Raw genomic sequence first — 21292 nt, 5'->3', positions numbered from 1 at the left:
GCTTTTTAACATTCTACTAACTATAGTTTTCATCTGTTATAAACAACAATCAATTAACACACTTACTGGTAAATAGCACAATTTTTGAATGTGTCTTTAATGATTTCTATTTAAATAAATTCCTGGAAATAAAGGTATCGGGTCAAAAGGAATTTACTTGTATTTTAAGAATTTTTGTGATAAATTTTTTTCCCTGTAAGTTACCAAATTACCCTTCCCATACAGTCTATTAAATAATTGCTCTTGAGAATCTCATCAACACTGGGCATGGCCTTCTTTTTCTTTGATGTTGAGTAGGTGAGATATGGTATTGACATCTCTTTTTGTTTGAATGGCTTTCTTTATTTACTGTCGAAGATAACTACAGTTTTTGTTGTTGCTGCTCCCTTGTCCAGTTTTATTTGGGGAAGTTTTTGGATATTAATGATATTAAACTCTTTGTCATATAAGTTGCAAGTTTTGTTTCCAGCTTGTAGTTTGCTTTTTAACTTTATTTATAACACTTTAAATCATACACAATTTTTCCTTTTATTTTTATTCAGTCAGATCTATCAGTTTTATTTCTGATTTAATGGAAATTTCAACAGTCAATAGTTGACTATTCAAAATAATGTTGACAATTGACCTTATATCCTTTATAACTTAAAGAAATGTTTATATATACATATGTTTATATACAAAAACATATGTATTTATAAATATATAACCTTTCTTGTTTGTTTAATCAGACATAGGTTGGACTTTTTCCTGTGTTTTTATTGTACTATATTAGATGATGCCATGGTTGTGATGACATGATATGATTTGTTCATATGGTGAATTATAGTGATAGGTTTTGTAATGATAAACCATGTCACGTTCCAAGAAAAAAAGTCTTGCTCTGTCACTGTGTATTATTCTTTGAAAGCATTATTGAATTCAAAGGCTTAATTTTTTAAGTCTTTATGAATAGACATTCATAAATGAAATCCTTCAATAAGTGGGTAGAGATGACGGGCACAGGCATTTGTATAGGTGTGGGCATGAATCATTCTTAGTATACTTTGCTATAAAAGTTGTGCTAACCTGATAAATAGCACATTTTCTTGTTTCTTTGCCTTTTTATAACCTTAAATAGTATAGGAATGATTTGTTCTCTGAAAATTTTTTTTAATCCTCTTAACACAGAGGAATCCTCTCAGAACCATTTTTTTTTCAATATTATTGTTCTTTTCAGACATTTTACACTTTGTGGATTTATATTTTTCCCATAATCCATATAAAAGAAATATTTTGTTATTACATATCATGTACATTATACTTCATCTCCCATTACTTCTCCAGCACCCATTAAGCTCCATTTATTTTCAGTTTCTCAAATGCACCTAGAATTTGCTCTCCATAGGTACTTTACCTTATGTACTTCTCTCTTTCTAGAATTTTCTTCTCCCATTCATCAATATAAGTTATTCTGGAAAAATATAGGTAAACATCATATTAAAATACGACATTCAGGGGTGCCTGGGTGGCTCAGTCGGTTAAGCGTCCGACTTCAGCTCAGGTCACGATCTCGCAGTCCGTGAGTTCGAGCCCCGCATCAGGCTCTGGGCTGATGGCTCAGAGCCTGGAGCCTGCTTCCGATTCTGTGTCTCCCTCTCTCTCTGCCCGTCCCCCGTTCATGCTCTGTCTCTCTCTGTCTCAAAAATAAATAAACGTTAAAAAATTTTTTTTTTAAATACAACATTCAAATTCAAAGTAGTAGATTATTACTTAGTTATTCATTCTTTTCCCCAGCCTTCAAAAGATTGTCTCTTGTTTTTTTCATTGCATGTACCATAATTCATTTTCATGTTTCTTTCTGTCTCCACTACACCATTTATGCCATCACGAGGGATCAATCATTTTAGCTTTATTCATCATTGTGATCTCTGGTTAACAGATTAATAAAGTAATTTTTATCATTGCTCCATTTATTACTTTTCTTTTTGTAGATTTATTTTTATGTTCTTCTGCTAATTTGGGATTGAAAGCATTTTTGGTCCGTTTCTTTATTTTTTTATTATTTAAAAAAAACAACAAAAAAAGAAAAATTAAACTATGAATTGTCCTTTGGTAAAATTTTGACTGTATCCCATGCCTGTGTTATTATTAATTTTTCTTTTTTTATTTATTAAAAAAATTTTTTTACATTTATTTATTTTTGAGAGACAGAGTGAGACAAAGTGAGAGTGGGGGAGAGGCAGAGAGAGAGGGAGACAGAGAATCTGAAGCAGGCTCCAGACTCTGAGCTGTCAGCACAGAGCCTGACACGGGGCTTGAACTCACAAACTGTGAGATCATGACCTGAGCCAAAGTCGGATGCTTAACCGACTGAGCCACCCAGGAGCCCCTATTATTATTAATTTTTCAATGACTGACATAAAATTTAACAAGTGGATTTTTAGAGTAGAATGTTCTGATCATTATTTCCCAAGAATTTATATTACAGTTGGAAAGAATTTCTAATTTATCTGTTTTTTAAAGAGATAGTGTTTCTAGCTTTTAAAAGATAATTAGCTTTTATAATTTCTATTATTTTTAAACGTTTATTTATTTTTGAGAGTGAGAAACAGAATGTGTGCAAGCAGGGGAGGGACAGAGAGAGGGGGACAGAGGATGCTAAGCTCTCAAAAGAGAGCCTGATGCAGGCTCGAACTCACAAACCACGAGATCATGACCTGACCAAAGTCAGACGCTTAACCAACTGAACCACCCAGAAGTCCTACAATTTCTATTTTTTGGAATTAATGGAGTATTTTTTACAGTTAAATGTATAATGAATATTTACAAATATTCTGTGAGTACTGAGGAAATTATATATCTTCCAAAGGGTAAAAACTTAGATATATATTGTCCAAATGTATCATGTTTATCTTTTAATGATATTATTCAGATTTGTTTTTACCTATTTTTTTTTTTTTTTTTTTTTTTGCCAAAGCCTCTTACTGCTCTCTTATTCTTTTCAGTTTCCCTTGTATAACTAAATTGTTTTGGCTTTATTTGTATTCAATATTATGAGACACAGGGAGTTTTCCTAGTTAGGTTAATACTGTAGATTTTACCTTGTATCACTTGGGGGTATCAATCCTTATAATTTTAACCCTTGTGAACTAAATATCAATTTATTATAAACACTGTGATTGTCATATTGTTTCTATTTACTTTTACAAATTGTATGTTCATTTTGTGTGTAACTTTTATAAACAGTACATGGTAGTTTCCCTTTTAAATAAAATGTATAGATATTAGCCTATCAATAGGGAATTTTAAATTTAAGCTTTGAAGAATTTGATGTGTTGGAGTTTATTCCTTCAGTTTCACTTACTCTTGCCGATTATACTACTATTATTGTTGGTGTTGTTGTTGCCAAATAAGCTAAGATTTCTTTATGTCTTTTTCACTGTTGAATATTTTCTTTGAAAAACTATTTGATAATAAGACATTGACATAATCTTGAGGTTTCTATTTTTAAATTAAAGTTAACCTGTATATTTTAAATTAAAATCGACACCATTGTATGAGAAATAATGTATGTGTTGCATCATGATAGATAAATTCACATTAGAAAACTATTTTGTTTTATTACTGGAATCCAGGTCTATTACAACAACGGACGCCATGATGGAACTCCAGAATCTGTTTTTCATTCAACATCTTGTAAGTCATTTTGTGGCTCTTTATTATATTATACTAAAATATATATTAACATTACAAACCTTTATTATTTTACATTCGTGCTTATATTTAATTATTAAATGTTTATATATTTCCTATCAAGGTAATATTTTGTTTTCTGAAAAAAACATGTGTAGGTGAATAAAACAATATTGTTTTATTTTTAATGTTTTATTTGAGTGTAGTTGACACAAATACTACATTAGTTTCAGCTGTACAATGGAGTCATTTGACTTCTCTTCAATTTATCCTATGCTCACCACAAGTGTTCTTACCATCTGTGACCATATAACACTATTACAATATCGTTGGCTATTTTCTTTCTGCTGTGCCTTTTATTCCTGTGACTTACTCATCCCATAACTGGCAGCTTGTATCTCCCACTCCTCTTCACCCATTTTGCCCCCCCCCCCCCGCCCCGCCTCTCATCTCTCTGGCAACCATCAATCCGTCCCCTGTAAAATACAGTATTTTAAATTCAATTAAGAGATTACATTATTAAAGGATAGATTTCATAAAACAATTTGTAAGAGGATGTATCTGTATAGACTTAAATTATGAGTATGCTTATGACATTTTTCATGACTGTTAACAAAACATGTTTGTTTTGTGTACCGTTTTGGAGACTTACCTATTTTGTCTTATTCTGTCCCTCAAAGTTGAGCTTGGTAGAGGCAGGCATTAGATACAAATCTGTCCGGATTTACCTAACTACAGCTAAGATAAAAATCGCTTAATAACAACATGGCGATTTAATTTTTTATCATTGCTATTTTAAATATTTTGATCAAAATAAAGTTGCAGATAGAAAAAAATCACTTAAACTTAAATGTCATTATAACAATGACAATAACAGCTGTGTGTCACCACTCCCCACTCATTGTCCTGCTCACCAAGACAGCCACTTTTCACAATTTCTGTTTTCAGTTCTTCTTATGGTTATCTCTATAGGGGTAAAGAATATTAGCTGCTCCTCTTTCTAGAGTTAGTAACATTGCCCATGGATTTCATCCTACGGAGGGAGAAGGCAGTACACTGTTTTAAGTTTCTCAGCTTGTTCACCATCTGTATGTTTGTAAATTAAATTAAATGATGTAAATTTCTGTGTTGTGTTATCAACTGTAGACAGTTTCTTTTACTTTTTTTAATGTTTATTTATTTTTGAAAGAGAGAGAGAGAGAGAGAGAGAGAGAGAGTGGGGGAGGGGCAGAGAGAGAGGGAGACGCAGAATCTGAAGCAGGCTCCAGGCTTGAGCTATCAGTACAGAGCCCAATGCGGGGCTTGAACCCATGAACCGTGAAATCATGACCTGAGCTGAAGTCAAGTGCTTAACTGACAGAGCCACCCAGGCACTCCAACTCTAGACAGTTTCTGATGCTATCATTGCAATGTCTCAGTCTTACTCTCTTACACACACATGCATGTGTGCAAGCACTAATGCCTTATTTCCCAAAGTCTCTGAAAAGAGGAAAGATATAAAAGTTCATGTTCCAAACTGTTGTCCCAGGTCCCATGTAAAGTTTCCATTCTTCCTGCTCTGATTTATTAAATAAAAGCTTCTAATACTAAATGCCCACCAAATTCAACCGGATAGCTTTGATTTTATTTCCATATAAATACTTTTCTTTTATAATTCCTTACAATAAAAACAACTCCATTGAATTTTTTTTTTCTGCCTATGCAGATAACTTCTAGCTGCAGCACCTACTCTTGGGAGTCATAGACTCAACTGGACGTTTCACACTCACTCACATTTTACTAGGCCAGATGTGATACCATTTCACTCAAGGAGACACAGAACAGAAAACACAGTGCGCCAGCAAGCGGGGGGTAGCGATAGTGGTCACAGTGCCCATGGCAGCCCTGGAACTGTTCTTTGACCCTCCCAGAGGCAAGTGAGATGTGAGAGAATTGGGTCACATGTGTGGGTGTGCTGGCTGCCCTTGCTTAGAAGCCCCCTGTTAAGAAAGGAATCGGTATCTCTTAGAATAGTTGCTTGGGAGTAGCTTCCAGACATGCCACAGGGATTGTGCCCAAAAATGAGATGTGCCCTGGGTTACTCCACTCAGGGAGACCGAAAACCGGGGCTTGCACCAGGACAGTGTGGTTCACACATAAATCTTCCTGTCCAGGTACAGTTGAGCAACCAGGGATCATTTTCGTCATTGGCAACATTGCCTAGAAAGGCAGCTAACATTCCGCTTTTATCAGATTTCCATGTCCGTGGAGCTAGAGTGTTCTCCCATGGTCCCTTCCTCACCAAGCAGAAAAAGTTTTATTGACTTCACTCACGATGGCATTTTTGTAATAGATAAATGACAGAATGAGGTTTTAATAGTAATGTCTTCACCAGGAGAAGTCTTGGGTTGTGACTTGCCAAGAATGCACCTCCTAGAAAAGTTTTGCTGAGCTTCCCTGGCATAAGACTTCATTAGCCACACGTTGACAATGTTCCCGAAAGAGCTCCTGGGGCCCTTTCTTCCTGTACTGATTTGGACTACCTAGGTGTACAGCTTAGCTACTGTGGTAAAATTTTCCTTCATTAGTTTCCTGTTTCAGAATTGCTACATCTGAATCTCATTTGTTAAAAAAAAAATACTGGTATATATTCTCTAGTGTAAGAAGAAAATATTCTAATTCTGGCACACATAAAAATGCAATGCTTTAATTCTACTCTGGCACTTGATCCATAGGTTGACCTGGCATAGAATTCTGAGTTTAAAAACCTAGTATTGAAAAAGTATTTCTGTTTCGTTCTCCTGCATCCAGTATTACTTTCTAATGCCATCCTGTTTCTCGTTCTTTTTCTGTATTCTCATATCTTTTTTCTCTTTGGGACTTTTAGGCTTTCCTCTTTATTCATTGTCTTGCATGAGTCTTTTCTTGTATACTGTTGGCTTTTGTGACCTGGAGACTTCTATCTCTGAGAAATTTTTTTTCATTCCACTTTTTTTTTTTTTTTTCCTGTAATCCTTCTGGAGCTCCTGTTAGTCCCATTTTGGAACTCCTAAGTCAAATTATTATTTTGGAACCCCCCCTTTATTGTTGAGGATTTCTTTGACAGTTCGGTTCTTATCAGCAGTTTGATCAAAGTTACAGGGAGACCATAGAAAAGGTTGATTAGAAGTTCTATGGCCCTAATCAAAAAGAATGAAATCTTGCCATTTGCAACTACGTGGATGGACCTGGAGGGTATTATGCTAAGTGAAATTGGTCAGTCAGAGAAACACAAAAATCATATGGCTTCACTCATATGAGGACTTTAAGAGACAAAACAGATGAACATAACGGAAGGGAAACAAAAAAAATATAAAAACAGGGAGGGGGACAAAACAGAAGAGACTCATAAATATGGAGAACAAACTGAGGGTTACTGCAGGGGTTGTGGGAGGGGGGATGGGCTAAATGGGTAAGGGGCATTAAGGAATCTACCCCTGAAATCATTGTTGCACTATATGCTAACTAACTTGAATGTAAATTTAAAAAATAAATAATAAATTATTAAAAAAAAGTTCTGTAGCCCTTCCAGGGACTGTTGATTGAGGAGATTCCTTGTAATATTTATGATTTGTTTTCTCCAGTGCCATTTATTATCTCTGGAAATTAATCAATGTAATACTTCTTATAGTAGTGTTACAGTGTAGGGGAATGGTTCTTCCCATAGTAGGGCAGAGGGACAGGTGTTCAACCATTTCATAGGCAGACACTGGCTTTGCCCTCCTAATCTCAGTCCTGGGCCACATCCCTGCTCTGTTCTGAGCCTGATTTTACCTTGAGTCTCTTAACCTTTTCCTTTCAATTTTCTCAGAGAATAAACTTCTGTCTCCTCCCTGGAGTGTCTTTTCAAAGGGTGTTTGGTTTCTCTGTAAATGGACATTCAACTGTACCATTTTTGGTCCTATGATTCATTTCCACTGTCTATGTGCCTCCAAATTTGAGACTCAGGCATTCTGGGTAACTGGTATGGATCTTATGCAGTGTGCTATTTTGGTGCTGGCTTTCTCTCCTTTGTTTTCTACCTTCCAAAACTTGCTGAAATCTCTCTAACTCTAATTTCCCTTCTCCCATTCTTTCTGGCATTATGGATCTATGCCACTGTTAGGTCTTTAATATTAGCAGAATTCCTGGAAAGAAGGGAGAGAGACATGTTCTTAGGTCATGATATATATCTGAGGTCTTGGTTGTTTTATCATTAATAAGTTTATCAAGACAAGTCTGAAGCTACTTAATGTTTCTGTAGAATGGACCCTAATTAATTGCTATGGAATGAAACGCTTACTCATAGTCATTTGGGGCAGTTTCTTGCAAAATCTCAGTTCAAGGTGTCCTGTTTTTCTCGTAACATGCTTTCATTTTAGTAATTTCCTTGAGGTGGATGAGTTTAGATGATTGTTCCTCTGATGAGGTTTTTATCCACAAATTCTGGAAACAATCATGTCGATCAATATATACACCAGTAATCACAGGTTTATTGATAATTTTAGTGAAAAGAATTTGAGAAAAACACGTTGGGTCATTTTGGGAGTCTATTGCAATAAGAACTTCTCTAAAATATTCAATACAACCCATGTATCCTCACAAAATCCTTTTAAATAAAATAAAATCGTTCCCATTTTATAGACGAGGAAATTTTAACTTAGATAATTCAATCAATTTATTTTTTGTTTCCAGTCAAAGAAGTGGTGGAGCCAGAATTCAAACTCAGGTCCAACATCTGCCAGTCTCTATTTGAAATTAATTTATTCTTACTATTAAGAATTTCCAGTTATAGACATTTTGAACATGAGACACATGGTCTCTGGCAGCTGTCTGTTTAGCTGGGTCATTTCCATCTTTCAGGTTATAGAAAGTCTCATGCCCAAGGCCACTCCTGAACGTGTAGAAAATAAGTTCCCCTTACTTTTTTTCCACCTACTCACTCTTTCATAAATCTAAGGAAAATACATTATTATTTTATTTGTTGGTTTACCTGTTTAGCACTTTTTCCCCCCAAAAGAATGAAAATTTCTTTAGAACTGGTAACTTCTCATGCCTTATATTCTGCTGTATCTTTAGAGACTATCCCAGTGTAGCACTTCTCAGTAAGTATGGGGTCAATGAGGGGTACCCATGAATTAATGTAACCACAGATGCTTTAACAGATAAACCTCCAAATCCCAGTGACTTAACAGAATTGAAATTTATTTCTTACCCTACACCAATTGGTAGGTGTTTGTGTGCGTGTAGGTGGTGCGTGTAGGTAGGTTCTACATATTCATTCAAAACTCTAGGCTGACATAGCGTTTCCGTTTTTCATATATAGCTTCTAATTTTGCTATGGTTGCCAACATCCATCCGGCAACCTGGAGAAGAGAGTGTGTAACATCTCTCCAGAGGGTTTAAGCACCAGGCCTGGAACTAACATATCTCACTTCTACCTTTATCTCAGTCACATGGCTACACTGAACAGCAAGTAAAGCTGATTCAGAAGGAAAAGAAAACAGGTGGATTCAGCATTAGCCAATCTCTGCCACAAGAAAGAAAGGAGGGCTGATTAAATACCCAGCATACCCAGTCTTCTCAGTCTTACCAAACTGCTTCAAATGTATTATTCCTGTATTGTTTTAAAAACATGATTTAGGGGGCGCCTGGGTGGCTCAGTCAGTTGAGTGTCTGGCTTCGGCTCAGGTCATGATCTCACAGTTTGTGAGTTCAAGCCCCCCGTCGATCTCTGTGCTGACAGCTCAGAGCCTGGAGCCTGCTTCAGATTCTGTGTCTCCCTCTCTCTCTCTGCCCTCCCATGCTCGTGCTCTTTCTCTGTCTCTCAAAAATAAATAAACGTTAAAAAGTTAAAAAAAAAACCCATGATTTAGGATGACTGAATTTTAATTTCCTCATCTAAAATAGTAAGAACATCATTTCCTTTCCTATCTCCATTAGCCAGAGCAAACCATAGTAGCAATATATAACACTGGTGCACCACTCCACATCCCTTTGGTGTCCTCCAATCCCTCCATATACAATGTAAACTCATAATCAATCATTATGATCACCCTTGAAATTATTCTTGAATCCCTTGATCCCAATTGATTCCAATGTGGGAATCGCCCAATTCCCACATCCAACAGCTTTCTTTTCTCTCTCCTGCATCATTATTTCCCTTCTGTGCTAGATAAGTCTAATCGGTATGCAATTGTTGAAAACAAACAGCAACCACAATATTTCTTTTGACACTATTTCCTCTTCAGCCACCCCTTTATTTCATCTCCACACCCCCCACCTCCCAACAGTAAAGCTTCTATGAAAGAGATTTGTATTTTGACTGCCTCTGGTTCTTTTCCTATTTTTCTCTTGGGTCTGCCTATTCCACTGAACCGCTCTTGTCAAATCCAACAATGCCTTCTCTGATAGTACATCAAAAGGTCAATTCTCAGTCCTCATTGAATTTGACTTATCAACACCATTCGTCATAGTTGATTACCCCCTCCTCCTTGAAAGACTTCCTTTTAAACTGGCTTCCTGGACACGCTCTTGATTTTCTTCTATTTCACTTGTTAGTCTCCTTTCCTGGTTCTATCTTTCCTCTCCAAACTTTTAATATTAGAGTGTCCGAGGACTTAGTCTTGGGATTTCTTTCCTTTCTATCTAATTTTAATTTCCTGGTGAATTATTCAATCTTCTACCTTTAAATAACAGCTCCATGATGAAAACTTTCAAATTTATGTCCAGCCCCAGACCCTTTATTGCAAGATTTATGGTACAAGAGTTCCACATTTGCACGTTCAGGCTTCCTATTTGGCATCTCCACTTGGATGTCTAATTATTTTTCAAATTCACAAATCCAAAAGTGAGCTCCTGCTCTCCGCTGCACCCACAGTCTTCCTGATGGCCATTAATTATAACTTCATGTAACTATTTCTACTCACTCTAGAGCCACCAACCTGGTATGAACCACTGCCATATTTTGCCTGGATTATGGCATTCTCAACGAGTAGTCCTAAAAACCTGTAAAATGTGTAGTCAGAGTATATCACTTCTCTGCTCAAAATCCTGCAGGTGCTGCCTGTGTAACAAAAAAGCTAATGTATCATTAAAATGGCTTCCAGGCCCTACAAATCTGGCCCTTGCCTCTCCCCTCTCCGTGTCATACTCTTACGTGGCAGCTCCTGTTGCTACCCTTCACTGGCTCCACTCCAGCCACATTGGCATTCTGGCTATTCCTTGGACATGCCGGCCATGCTCCTACCTGTGGGTTCTTGCCCTACCCTTCCTTTGCCTCAAACAGGCAGCCTCCAGATATCTGCTTAGCTAACTCTCTCACCTGCTCACAGTCTTTATCATCTTCTAACCTACGTTACCATCTGCTTATTTATTATGTGCACTGTTAAGTGTCTGTCGTGTCAGTAGGTCATTTCCATGAGGACACGGATCCTTGTTTTGTTCTCTGAGATATCTTATGTAACTAAATCAGTGTTTGGCATACAGTAGGACTCAAAACTTTTTTTTCTTTTTGAATAGTGAGTAATTAGTCCTTGTATGTCCAAGACACCGTGCCAAGTGTTTATTGTAAATCAATTCATTTAACCTCATTTTTGGAATTAGGGAATGGAGTCACAAACATAATGAAGATTCTAGCCAAAGCCCCACCTAGGAAGTGGTACAGCGAGGGTTGGAACTGAAGCAGTCTAGCTCCCAAGTGAGGCCCTGGTTTCACTGCATTCCTCTCTGCCCTTTCATTGTATATGAAAAGTAGGAGATACTCCCCCAGGGCAACGGATGTTTCCAGTACACTGTCTTTTCTCTGTCCTTCTCCAGAAGAGGGTATGATTTCCCATTAAACCCTGGTGAACATTTACATCAGGATAAGTAATCCTAACGGTAGAAAGAAACAATTTGTCCTTCGGTTAATTGATTTTATACCTCAATGGTAAGAAAGTTTATCTGTGTGGGACAGAAGCCTTTGTGATCTTTGTGGGAGGCTATCCACTTGTGCACATAAAGTTACACCAAATGAGTTTCTCTCTGAGATCTATAATAACTAGACTCCCTCTCTAATCCCTTCCAAATGGAGTGACTGAAAGAAAGAGAATTAAGTCTAAATGATAGCATTGCATAAAAGAATAGCATTTTGTGGAAGGAGAGTTTCTCTTCTGTATTCTAATTGCTTTCTTAAAATATAAGATGTTTTTATTTGTTTTGAATAATATGGGCAAAATATACAATATCAGGAATTTATTGTGTTTGGTTTCATGCTAAAAAATTTATTTGTTTGAAAGCCTCAAAAGACATGGACATAATAAAAATGAAAGTATGTTAAATGTGATTATTCAAAGAACCCAGCAATGTATTTGACATAATAATCTCCTTTCATGTGTTATGTTTCATTTCTAGATAATTCTAAAGCATTGATTGCATTTCTGGTATTTCTGATCATTGTGACATTCTTAGCCCTGCTTTTCGTTCTCTACAAAATCTATGACCTGCGCAACAGAAGGTCCAGGTAAGAGTTGATTTCAAAATGAAAAATAGTAGTAATAATGATGAAGACATCTATCTATGAGGCAAGTTTAGAACCAGTTACGTATAGAATGAGAAGCAGCATTAAGTCCAGTTCATCAATGAACTTTTGATCAAAAACTTCACAACATCTTGTTGGTTTGTAGTAAAGAGTAACATTTTCTACAGTAATACTGTTATAGATTTTTTTAAATAATAACAAAGGGGGAGAATAGGTATTTATTCTTTTAGTTAAAAGTGGGTCAAAGGGATGTAGAAATGATAGAGGCAAAAAGAAAAGAAAGAAGTGTCGAGGGAACTATAGGTATTTCTTTTGGCCAGGAACAACCATATTTTATGAAAAACAAGAATTTTAAAATAAAATAATTTAGTCACTTACCTGAGTTTAGCAGACAACCCTTGGTTGGTTTCTTCCTTCCTTCCTTTTTCTTTCTTTCCCTCCATTCTCCTCCATCTCCTCTCCTCCCCTTCATTCTTTCCTCTTTCCCCTGCTAAGCTCCTTCCTTCCTCATCCCCCTCCCCCTCCCTTCTCTTCCTTCTCCTGTCTCCCCTTCTCTTGTCCTTTCTTCTTTCTTTATCCTTCCCGCTTCCATTCCCTCCTTCCTTCAATACATTCATTAAATATAAATCAAATCCCAATTGAATTCTATGTTTCTTAAAAAATATAGACACTTACGTTTCTTATTTTCACAGTGATATAGATGAACAGCAGGAACTTGTTGAAAGGGGTAAGTATACCAATTTTTTACTGATGAATATCCTCCTCATATTTGAATCTATTCGTTTTAAATAAGAATTCAACATTTTTTATCTAACCTAGACTTCCTCTGTTGATACAATGAAGAAACTTAGATTCACTTATCTATTTATTCAATTAGTAAGTACTATGAATTTCCAACTATTTGGCAAGTATTGTGCCAGAGCTGAATATATGGTAGTGATAGGCCACAGACCCTGCTCTTAAAGGGTTGAAAATCTAATAGAGGAAGGCAGAAGTATCAGCAAATATGACAATGACTTGGTAAATGCCATAGTGGTTGAATGTGTATGCTTCTAGAGAAAGATAGAAGATAGAAGCTTGTGAGTGGGAAAGGCAGGCATCTGAGTCACCTAAGATTGTGGGGAGACATTAGGCCAACAAATAAGGGAGTCCAAGAGTAGACAAAAAGTCACATAGAGATAGAGGTAGTAAGTGTGGTCAAGTCTCTGCAAAGGTTAAAAGGTGGGATGGTGGCTGTTTCCACATAAGGCCCATTTAAGGACATGACAAAACATGCATTTTGACTTAAGAGAGGAAAAGAAATCCCATTTTTTCCCCTTCTTTTTCAACCTGTACATTATTTCTTTCATTTTTTAAATGTGATTTTGATCCATTAAAGGGGATAGAGGTAAAGACTGAAACTGTTTACAATAAATAAAATGATCTGTCTCCTCATAGTCAAGACAGGAGAAATTTAAGAACTCTTCTGTCTTGTTTTAACTTATCTCTGAAAGCTTTCCCTCTGCAAAAGCAGGTACCAAATCAGTAAACAAAAGCTTTAGTGTTGGTTCTTTGGAACCTCTCATTGACTTTATTTTCCATTGCAAAATCTATCACTACTTGATATTGCATTATATATTTTATTTGTTAACTATCCTCCCATGACTAGAATGTAAGCTAGGGATGTGAAAGTGAGATTTTTTTCCCTTCATTTCACTGCTCTATCCGGAGTATCTATGTGAGTATATGGAATTCAATAAATGTCAAAGAATGCATAGATGAATGAGATGAAATGTTCTGAGGATTCGTTTTGAAAGCCTGAGGGAAGAATGAAGAGCACAAGAGTAACAAGTACCTGAGCAGAGAAGGGGAATCAATTTCAAGGTGTCAGAGCAGACTAGGGGGGGTCAAAGAAGCATTTTATCTCAAAGTTCGTACTAATTGTCCATTGGCATGCATTAGAACTTACCCAAACCCTCTAAAACCTCAAAGGTGGCCTTGAGTTCAGAACGAATGAATACCAGAGGTTCCCAACAACCCAAAGAAGTGACTGTACACGGCCAATTTGATAGCTGTATTTGGACGGAAATTTCTGCAGACACTAAGACAAATGTGCAACCTTAATGGACATCGTCTTGCATCATCTGATAGAGAACACTGACGTGAATAGGAGAAACACATTTTTTACATGAGTGGCAGTTTATATTCGCTTAATTTTCTGAAACTTTGCTTTTCAGGAGCCATATACAATTGTAGCTCTTTATGGGTAATATGTATTCTTACTCCTTAGTAAGTTATTAAGCAAGCATACCATATAAAGTGCTTCGTACTCTGGAGGCCTAACACATGAACACAACTTGTTCATAGCCTAGTATAAAGGGATTAGCAAATTAAGCTGAGTCTTTTTTTTTTTCAATATATGAAGTTTATTGTCAAATTGGTCTCCATACAACACCCAGTGCTCATCCCAAAAGGTGCCCTCCTCAATACCCATCACCCACCCTCCCCTCCCTCCCACCCCCGATCAACCCTCAGTTTGTTCTCAGTTTTTAACAGTCTCTTACGCTTTGGCTCTCTCCCACTCTAAGCTCTTTTTTTTTTTTTTAGCTGAGTCTTGAGTATAAGGATATTAATCATATTCTCTTACTTGTCTGTTTACAAAATTTCATGATAACTTAAACGTGGAAATAATGAAAGGAAAAAATAATAACTATGATATAGATAAATAAGTATGGTAATTGTTATATTACGTTATGTGTTCAAACCTTAGCATTTAGTCAATGAAACACTAATAAGAGTGTCAGATTTTTTTTTTTTTAACAAGTAAAGTTGCATGCTTTTATTTTATTTCGGAAGACTAATTTGCAGCAGTTTAAAAGACAGATCAGTATGGGGAAAAACTAGAGACAAGGAGAGGACTTGGGAAGATGTAGTTACATGGATGAGGCGGCCTGCCTGCACCTGACCACTGGCAGAGGGATGGAAAGTACCCAGTCACCTGCTGGATATGGAGAGGGAGGGAGAAATCTATAACTGTGGAAGTTTCCATCTTAAATTAGTTTGTGAATGGTGATCTTGTTTACTGAGATTTGAAATACTGGAGTAAAGGAAAAATGATTTTTACTTTGGGCATTTTGACTTTGATGTACATGTGCGATAACCCTTTGGAAAATCTGGGAGATTGAAAGGTTAAAATAAAGCCCAGAAGAGGTCTGGAGTACAACATTTAGAAGTCATAGGTGAATCTTTGTATGTGACTGAGACTTTCCAGGTAGTATGTGTGAGAAGGGAAAAAGCAAAGGATTAATCCAAGCGATAAATTTAATGAAATTTGTATGAACATTTGAAAGATGGACATAACCCTAGTCATGAATCCTTAATATGTTTAAAGATGATGAAAAGCAACTGATGAGTGTGGAGCCAATCCATGCAGATATTTTGTTGGAAACTTATAAGAGGAAGATTGCTGATGAAGGAAGACTGTTTCTGGCTGAATTCCAGGTGTGTGTTCTTCTTGATACGTGATGAGAAATTTACTCAACTATCAGGATAATTCCATTTTAAATGTATTATATAATGATTTGTCTTTATAATTTATTCTACGTAATCTAGCAACATAGTCAAAACAGATATTATCAGCAGATATTTATAGACCAGAAGAGATCGTCATAGTCATGAAACTGGCAAATATTTCAAAATAATTCTTTATTTTATCATTATTAGTTATAAAGTTGTGTCACAACTTTATTCTCAAAGTAGCCCATCAGTCATTTTTAGTATTTTTTGCATAATTCCTAATAATGTTAATTTCAATTACTCCATGCAACTTGTTCATCAGCAAAAAAGAAATACGTTCCAGGATGTCTCATTTGCTCAAAATGGTAAGTGGCAAGGGGAAAATTATTTTTCTTGAATCTGCCATGACCCAAAGGACCATTATGTCTTTCAGAGCATTCCACGGGTATTTAGCAAGTTTTCCATCAAGGATGCTCGAAAACCCTTTAACCAGAACAAAAATCGTTATGTTGACATCCTTCCTTGTAAGTACTCATTGAGAATTGAATTTCTATATGTTTAGGCTACTTTATTATTCATTATTTCACTTATTTATATTTCTTTTCTTTGAACAGATGATTACAACCGTGTTGAACTCTCTGATATAAATGGAGATGCAGGATCAAATTATATAAATGCCAGCTATATTGACGTGAGTAAAAACGCATAACTGCCAGATTATTTTATGTCTTTGTTGTTTTGTCATTGTATCTATACATTCCATTCAGTTCTTTCTTTGTCATGTCAAAAGTTTAGAAATATTATTAGAAATAGTTTGAAGTAAACTCCTCATGTCACTTACATAAACAACAAAATCATTAATATCTACAGGAATAGTTATTTATTATTTGTTATTCATGCTAGGTATATTATAAAATTTTTCTCTACCAAGAGTGATACTAATAATTAAAATACTCTGGTGCCTACTATTGTGCTGGATATTAGACTAAATGATCTGTATATGTATTTCTCATAAGAGCCCCACATTTGCCCCGACCACGTACACCATACTCACTGTAGAGGTGAAGACTGGGAGACTCTGGTTAATTAGTTATCCTTATCCTCATTCAATCAGTAAAAAGTTGAGTTGGGATTCAAACCCGGGTCAGCCTGACTCCAACTTGTTGTTCTTCAATTACATAACATTGCATTTCAGCAGAGATATGCTTCATTGTCCCAGATCATTTGTTCGTCATATTTAGCCAAAAATAGATGTTGCATATGGTTAATTTATCCAAAATATTTTAAAATGTTATTTATTATATAATTGCTGAATAAGTAATGCATCACACGTTAAAAAAAAATAAGCAGTGTAAAAACAGGGAGACTGAAAAATAGCTTCTTTCCACCCAATCCACCATTTGTGCAATGCTCCCACCTACTACACAAGGTAACCTCTATATTGTTTCTTATTGATCCAGTCCAAAGGCACTTACATTTGTTATCTTCTCTTTATCCAAAAGTGTTAACATAATATTCACATTTTTCTGTGCCATGCTTTATAAACCTGTAAAGTTATGTGATTTGTGTATATATATATATAGTAATGATACAATAAAGATATATATGGATATATCCTTATAATAATTACAATACCATACATTACAATAATATCATTACAAGAACGGGGTTTGACAAATCTTTTCTGTAAGAGTCCAGGCAACAAATATTTTGGGTTTTCCAGGACATACCATTTTTGTCACAACTACTTAGCTCTGAAGTTTAGTGGCCACAATTCCATACACAATGTGAATGCATTCCAAACTTTTTTTTTTTTTTAACAAAATCAGGCATAAGTTGTAGTTTGTTGACCCTGGACATAGAAAATTTCTGCATTTTTTATGTTTTATGAGTTATTCATGGTATAGCTGTATTGTGATTTAGTTAATAAGTGCCTATATTAATGGACATTAAATCTGTTTAGAATCTTCTGTTATAAACAATGGTTCAATGAAAAATCTTGACTTACTATTTTACAATGGGTTTTAGTGTATCTAGTATAAAATACTAAAAGAAGAATTTCTAGGCCAAAGAGAATATCATTTGCAATTTTAAAAGATATTTCCAAATGGTCTTCCACTGGGTCATACTGATTTACATTCCACCAGCAATATATGAAGAATGCCAAAAAAGTTTTTTTGACAGTCAAATAGTAGACAAATTGTATACTATGCTATAAGGCAATTCACCAGCTTTTCTTGCAGAAAGACATTGAAACTGAGGTTTGCTTATTTCGATGTACATGAATATATAAATTTTTAGTGGAGTAGGTAAAATGGTCAAATTATATTTGTTTGTTTGTTTATTTATTTATTTATATATTTATTTATTCACATGGTATCTTAGTTTCCTATGGCCGACATAGCAAAGTATTACAAACAGGATGGCTTCAAACAACATAAAAGTATTCTCTCAAAGTTCTGGAGACAAGAAATCCAAAATCAAGGTGTCAGCAGAGACAAGAGTCAGCTGCCCCTGAAGGGTCTGGGGGAAATTGCTCTTTGCCTCTCCTAGCTTCTAGTGGTTCCTGGCAATCGTTGGCCTTCCTAGTCTTGTGCCTGTATCACCTTCAAATGTGCTTCTATGATCACATGATCTTCCCTGTGTGATTCTACAGCACTGTGTCTCCTTTCTCTTATAAAGACAACAGCCATTTGGGGCTCCTGGGTGGCTCAGTTGGTTAAGCATCCAACTTCGGCTCAGGTCATGATCTCACGGTTAGTGAGTTCAAACCCCCTCTCAAGCTCTGTCCTGACAGCTTAGAGCCTGGAGCCTGCTTCAGATTCTGTGTCTCCCTCTCTCCCTGCTCCTTCCCCACTCCTACTGTCTCTCTCTCTCTCTCTCTCTGCCTCTCAAAAATAAGTAAAAAAAAATACATAAAAAAAAGAAGACACCAGTCATTAGATTTAGAGCCCAGCCTCAGAGGGGTATAGCCTTATCTTCCACAAAGACCTTATTTACAAATGAACTCACACTCTGACGTTCTGAGTAGATATGAGTTTTGAAAAATGCTATTCGATCCTCTACACACATATTCTGTAAAATGAAAAAAAAATATTTAAGAATATTTTTTATTCAGATCATTTATGAAACATTTTTACAAGTGGAAGCAGGGCTGGGACTCTTCTTCTCAAGTATTCTGTCCCTAAAGACATCACTTTAACCTGTACTAATGTCCTGCCTCCCATCGACTTTGTTTGATACAAGACAATTTTGTATCCTTGCTTGCTGTTGTCCTTGTAAGCTCTATCCCACGCAACAAATGACATGTGCTTATGATATTCTTATACCATTTCTTATTTCATTCCTTTTTAATATTATCCTCAAAGGGTTGTTTATAATCACAAGCAACAGTTACAAATGTGAGGTCATTGTCTAAAGATAATTACTAGTACTGTGCCATAATTTTGACCTCCATTTTAACCGATTCTGCAGGTGACTTCTGTAGGCTTTCACAATTAGCATTGATATTTATTTTAGTATATAGGGTTTCTTCCAAACATTGTTTTTCAAAGTAAAGTAATTGACAGAAGATTTTATAAGGATTTAGATAATCTCTGAGAAAAACCCCTTATATTTCCTATTCAAATATATGTGGGAATTATGGTATCGACTTTTACTTATTTGTCTCCAGCAGAACTAGGAGCTCCTGAAAAATGTGTCTCAGCTTTTAGATAGGTACTTGACATATTGTAGCCCGTTAATAAATAAGTGTTGAATGAGCTAATGTATAAATAATACTATGTCATGAGATAGAAGTTTCAAGAAGTTACTAATATTAATCCTGAAGTCTTGTGGCCCATGTAACAATATTTCACCTAATGGGAGAAGGTTGGCCCATGTAACAATATTTCATCTAATGGGCGAAGGTTATCTCTCTGAAGGGCTTCTCTGATTGCTGAGGTGAATTTAAGGAATATGACATAATTTGGAAGAAACTAGCACAATATCTTATTTGCCTCTGTCCTCCTTCTTTGCCTTGGTAATAGGAGTGGAAAAAGCAAACCTTGTAGGTAATGAAATTAAAGTCACTCTTTCTCTTATCTACAATGGCAGAAAAGGAGTCTAGGGAATCGGTGGTCTATCCCAGCGCTAGTTAAAAGGTAGATGTGTGGGGATAATGTCTGGATTACTTTTGTAAATTGCTGCATCATCCCGATGAGGATGAAGTCCAGTTTTCAAAATTGTTTTGGATATATAGCAAAGATACATAAAGGTCACGAATGGTGTTTGTAAGTGCTAACATGTTTGGTACAGTTTAAAGGGTGACCATGAGTTAATAAAATCCCCTTTATGATTTGAAAATGTCCAGAGAAATCCACAACCAAGAGACGGTGGATCTAAATTAACTTCCTCTAACTCATGATTTTGCACATAAAGAAATAATTGAGTGTTCAGTAAATGATATGCCTTTGTGTGTTTTTTGAACAGGGTTTCAAAGAACCCAGGAAATACATTGCTGCACAAGGTAATTTATCTGACAGTCTAACACTCTTTTTGAAAATTGTTTCATAGCGCTTTTAAGAAAATATTTCTTATCAGTTTGTGTTTATTTACTTCCTAGGTCCCAGGGATGAAACTGTTGATGATTTCTGGAGGATGATCTGGGAACAGAAAGCCACAGTCATTGTCATGGTCACTCGATGTGAAGAAGGAAACAGGGTAGGATTCATAGGGTAAAGGTTGGGGTTAGGAAAAGAGTGTTGAATCATATTTCAAAACACACACACACACACACACACGTGCTGGATGACAAAAACAGAGAGTTCTCTATTTTAATCAGTATGACACTTGATTTGAACTTTTTACACATGTAGAAAAATAGTGTCCATACCTAAATATATGTATATATGAATAAAATTTAAGTGTTTCTGCTTAATTGCTGGACTTACATTTGACTCCTATTTCTTTGCACTATTGTTACAAGCTTAGTGCATTTCTGTGAAATGATTTCACAAGTACTTGAGAATACTTGAAAGAAAACTGTCCTTGGGCAGATACATGGTAATTCATGGAATGGGACTTTAGGAAGCGTGAAAGCCTCCCTATCCTCCAGCCTGAAATTAACCACATGCAACCACATCATTTCTGCTGACAACCGAGCACATCTCCTTTTAATATGCAGCTAAGCCTGGGAAGATCATCCTCTGGCTACGTAGTATGAAGGAAATCTATCAGGGCCATTAATGGGAAATGGAATACATTTCAAGCATCACAGCTTAAGGTGTATATGTACTTAAAGGAGAATACATGAATGTTTTGAGACTTTCAGATGGATGATTTTTGTTTTGTTTTTGAAAGAGTCTTAATACATACATTTGTTTAAATTAAAAACAAAAATTATTAATATTTTTTAAAATATAGAACAAGTGTGCCGAATACTGGCCGTCAATGGAAGAGGGCACACGGACTTTTGGAGATGTTGTGGTAAAGATCACCGAGTACAAAAGGTGTCCAGATTATATCATTCAGAAGTTGAACATTACAAACGTGAGTTTGTTTCATCACATATTTTTTATTTTCATACGGTTTGTCTAAAAATACAATTATGGAATTAAATGTGAGAAA

General features: G+C 35.8%; 1 protein-coding gene across 4 annotated transcripts in view; it reads left to right on the top strand.

Moving 5' to 3' along the window:
• The window catches only part of PTPRC (protein tyrosine phosphatase receptor type C), a 121235-nt gene that overhangs the window by 81592 nt on the left and 18351 nt on the right, over positions 1–21292 (top strand). For all 4 annotated transcript variants that reach the window (XM_019430703.2, XM_053909092.1, XM_053909091.1 and 1 more), the window contains 9 exons: positions 3615–3675; positions 12064–12172; positions 12883–12917; positions 15561–15670; positions 16119–16209; positions 16300–16376; positions 20156–20192; positions 20289–20386; positions 21089–21214. In XM_019430703.2, coding sequence (XP_019286248.2) covers positions 3615–3675; positions 12064–12172; positions 12883–12917; positions 15561–15670; positions 16119–16209; positions 16300–16376; positions 20156–20192; positions 20289–20386; positions 21089–21214 — 744 coding nt within the window. The remainder of the gene's footprint in view (positions 1–3614; positions 3676–12063; positions 12173–12882; positions 12918–15560; positions 15671–16118; positions 16210–16299; positions 16377–20155; positions 20193–20288; positions 20387–21088; positions 21215–21292) is intronic.

Source organism: Panthera pardus, unplaced genomic scaffold (genome assembly GCF_024362965.1).
Source record: "Panthera pardus isolate Hobbes unplaced genomic scaffold, ASM2436296v1 HiC_scaffold_21, whole genome shotgun sequence".
Classification (NCBI taxonomy): Eukaryota; Metazoa; Chordata; class Mammalia; order Carnivora; family Felidae; genus Panthera; species Panthera pardus.
This window is presented reverse-complemented; position numbering and strand designations above follow the sequence as displayed.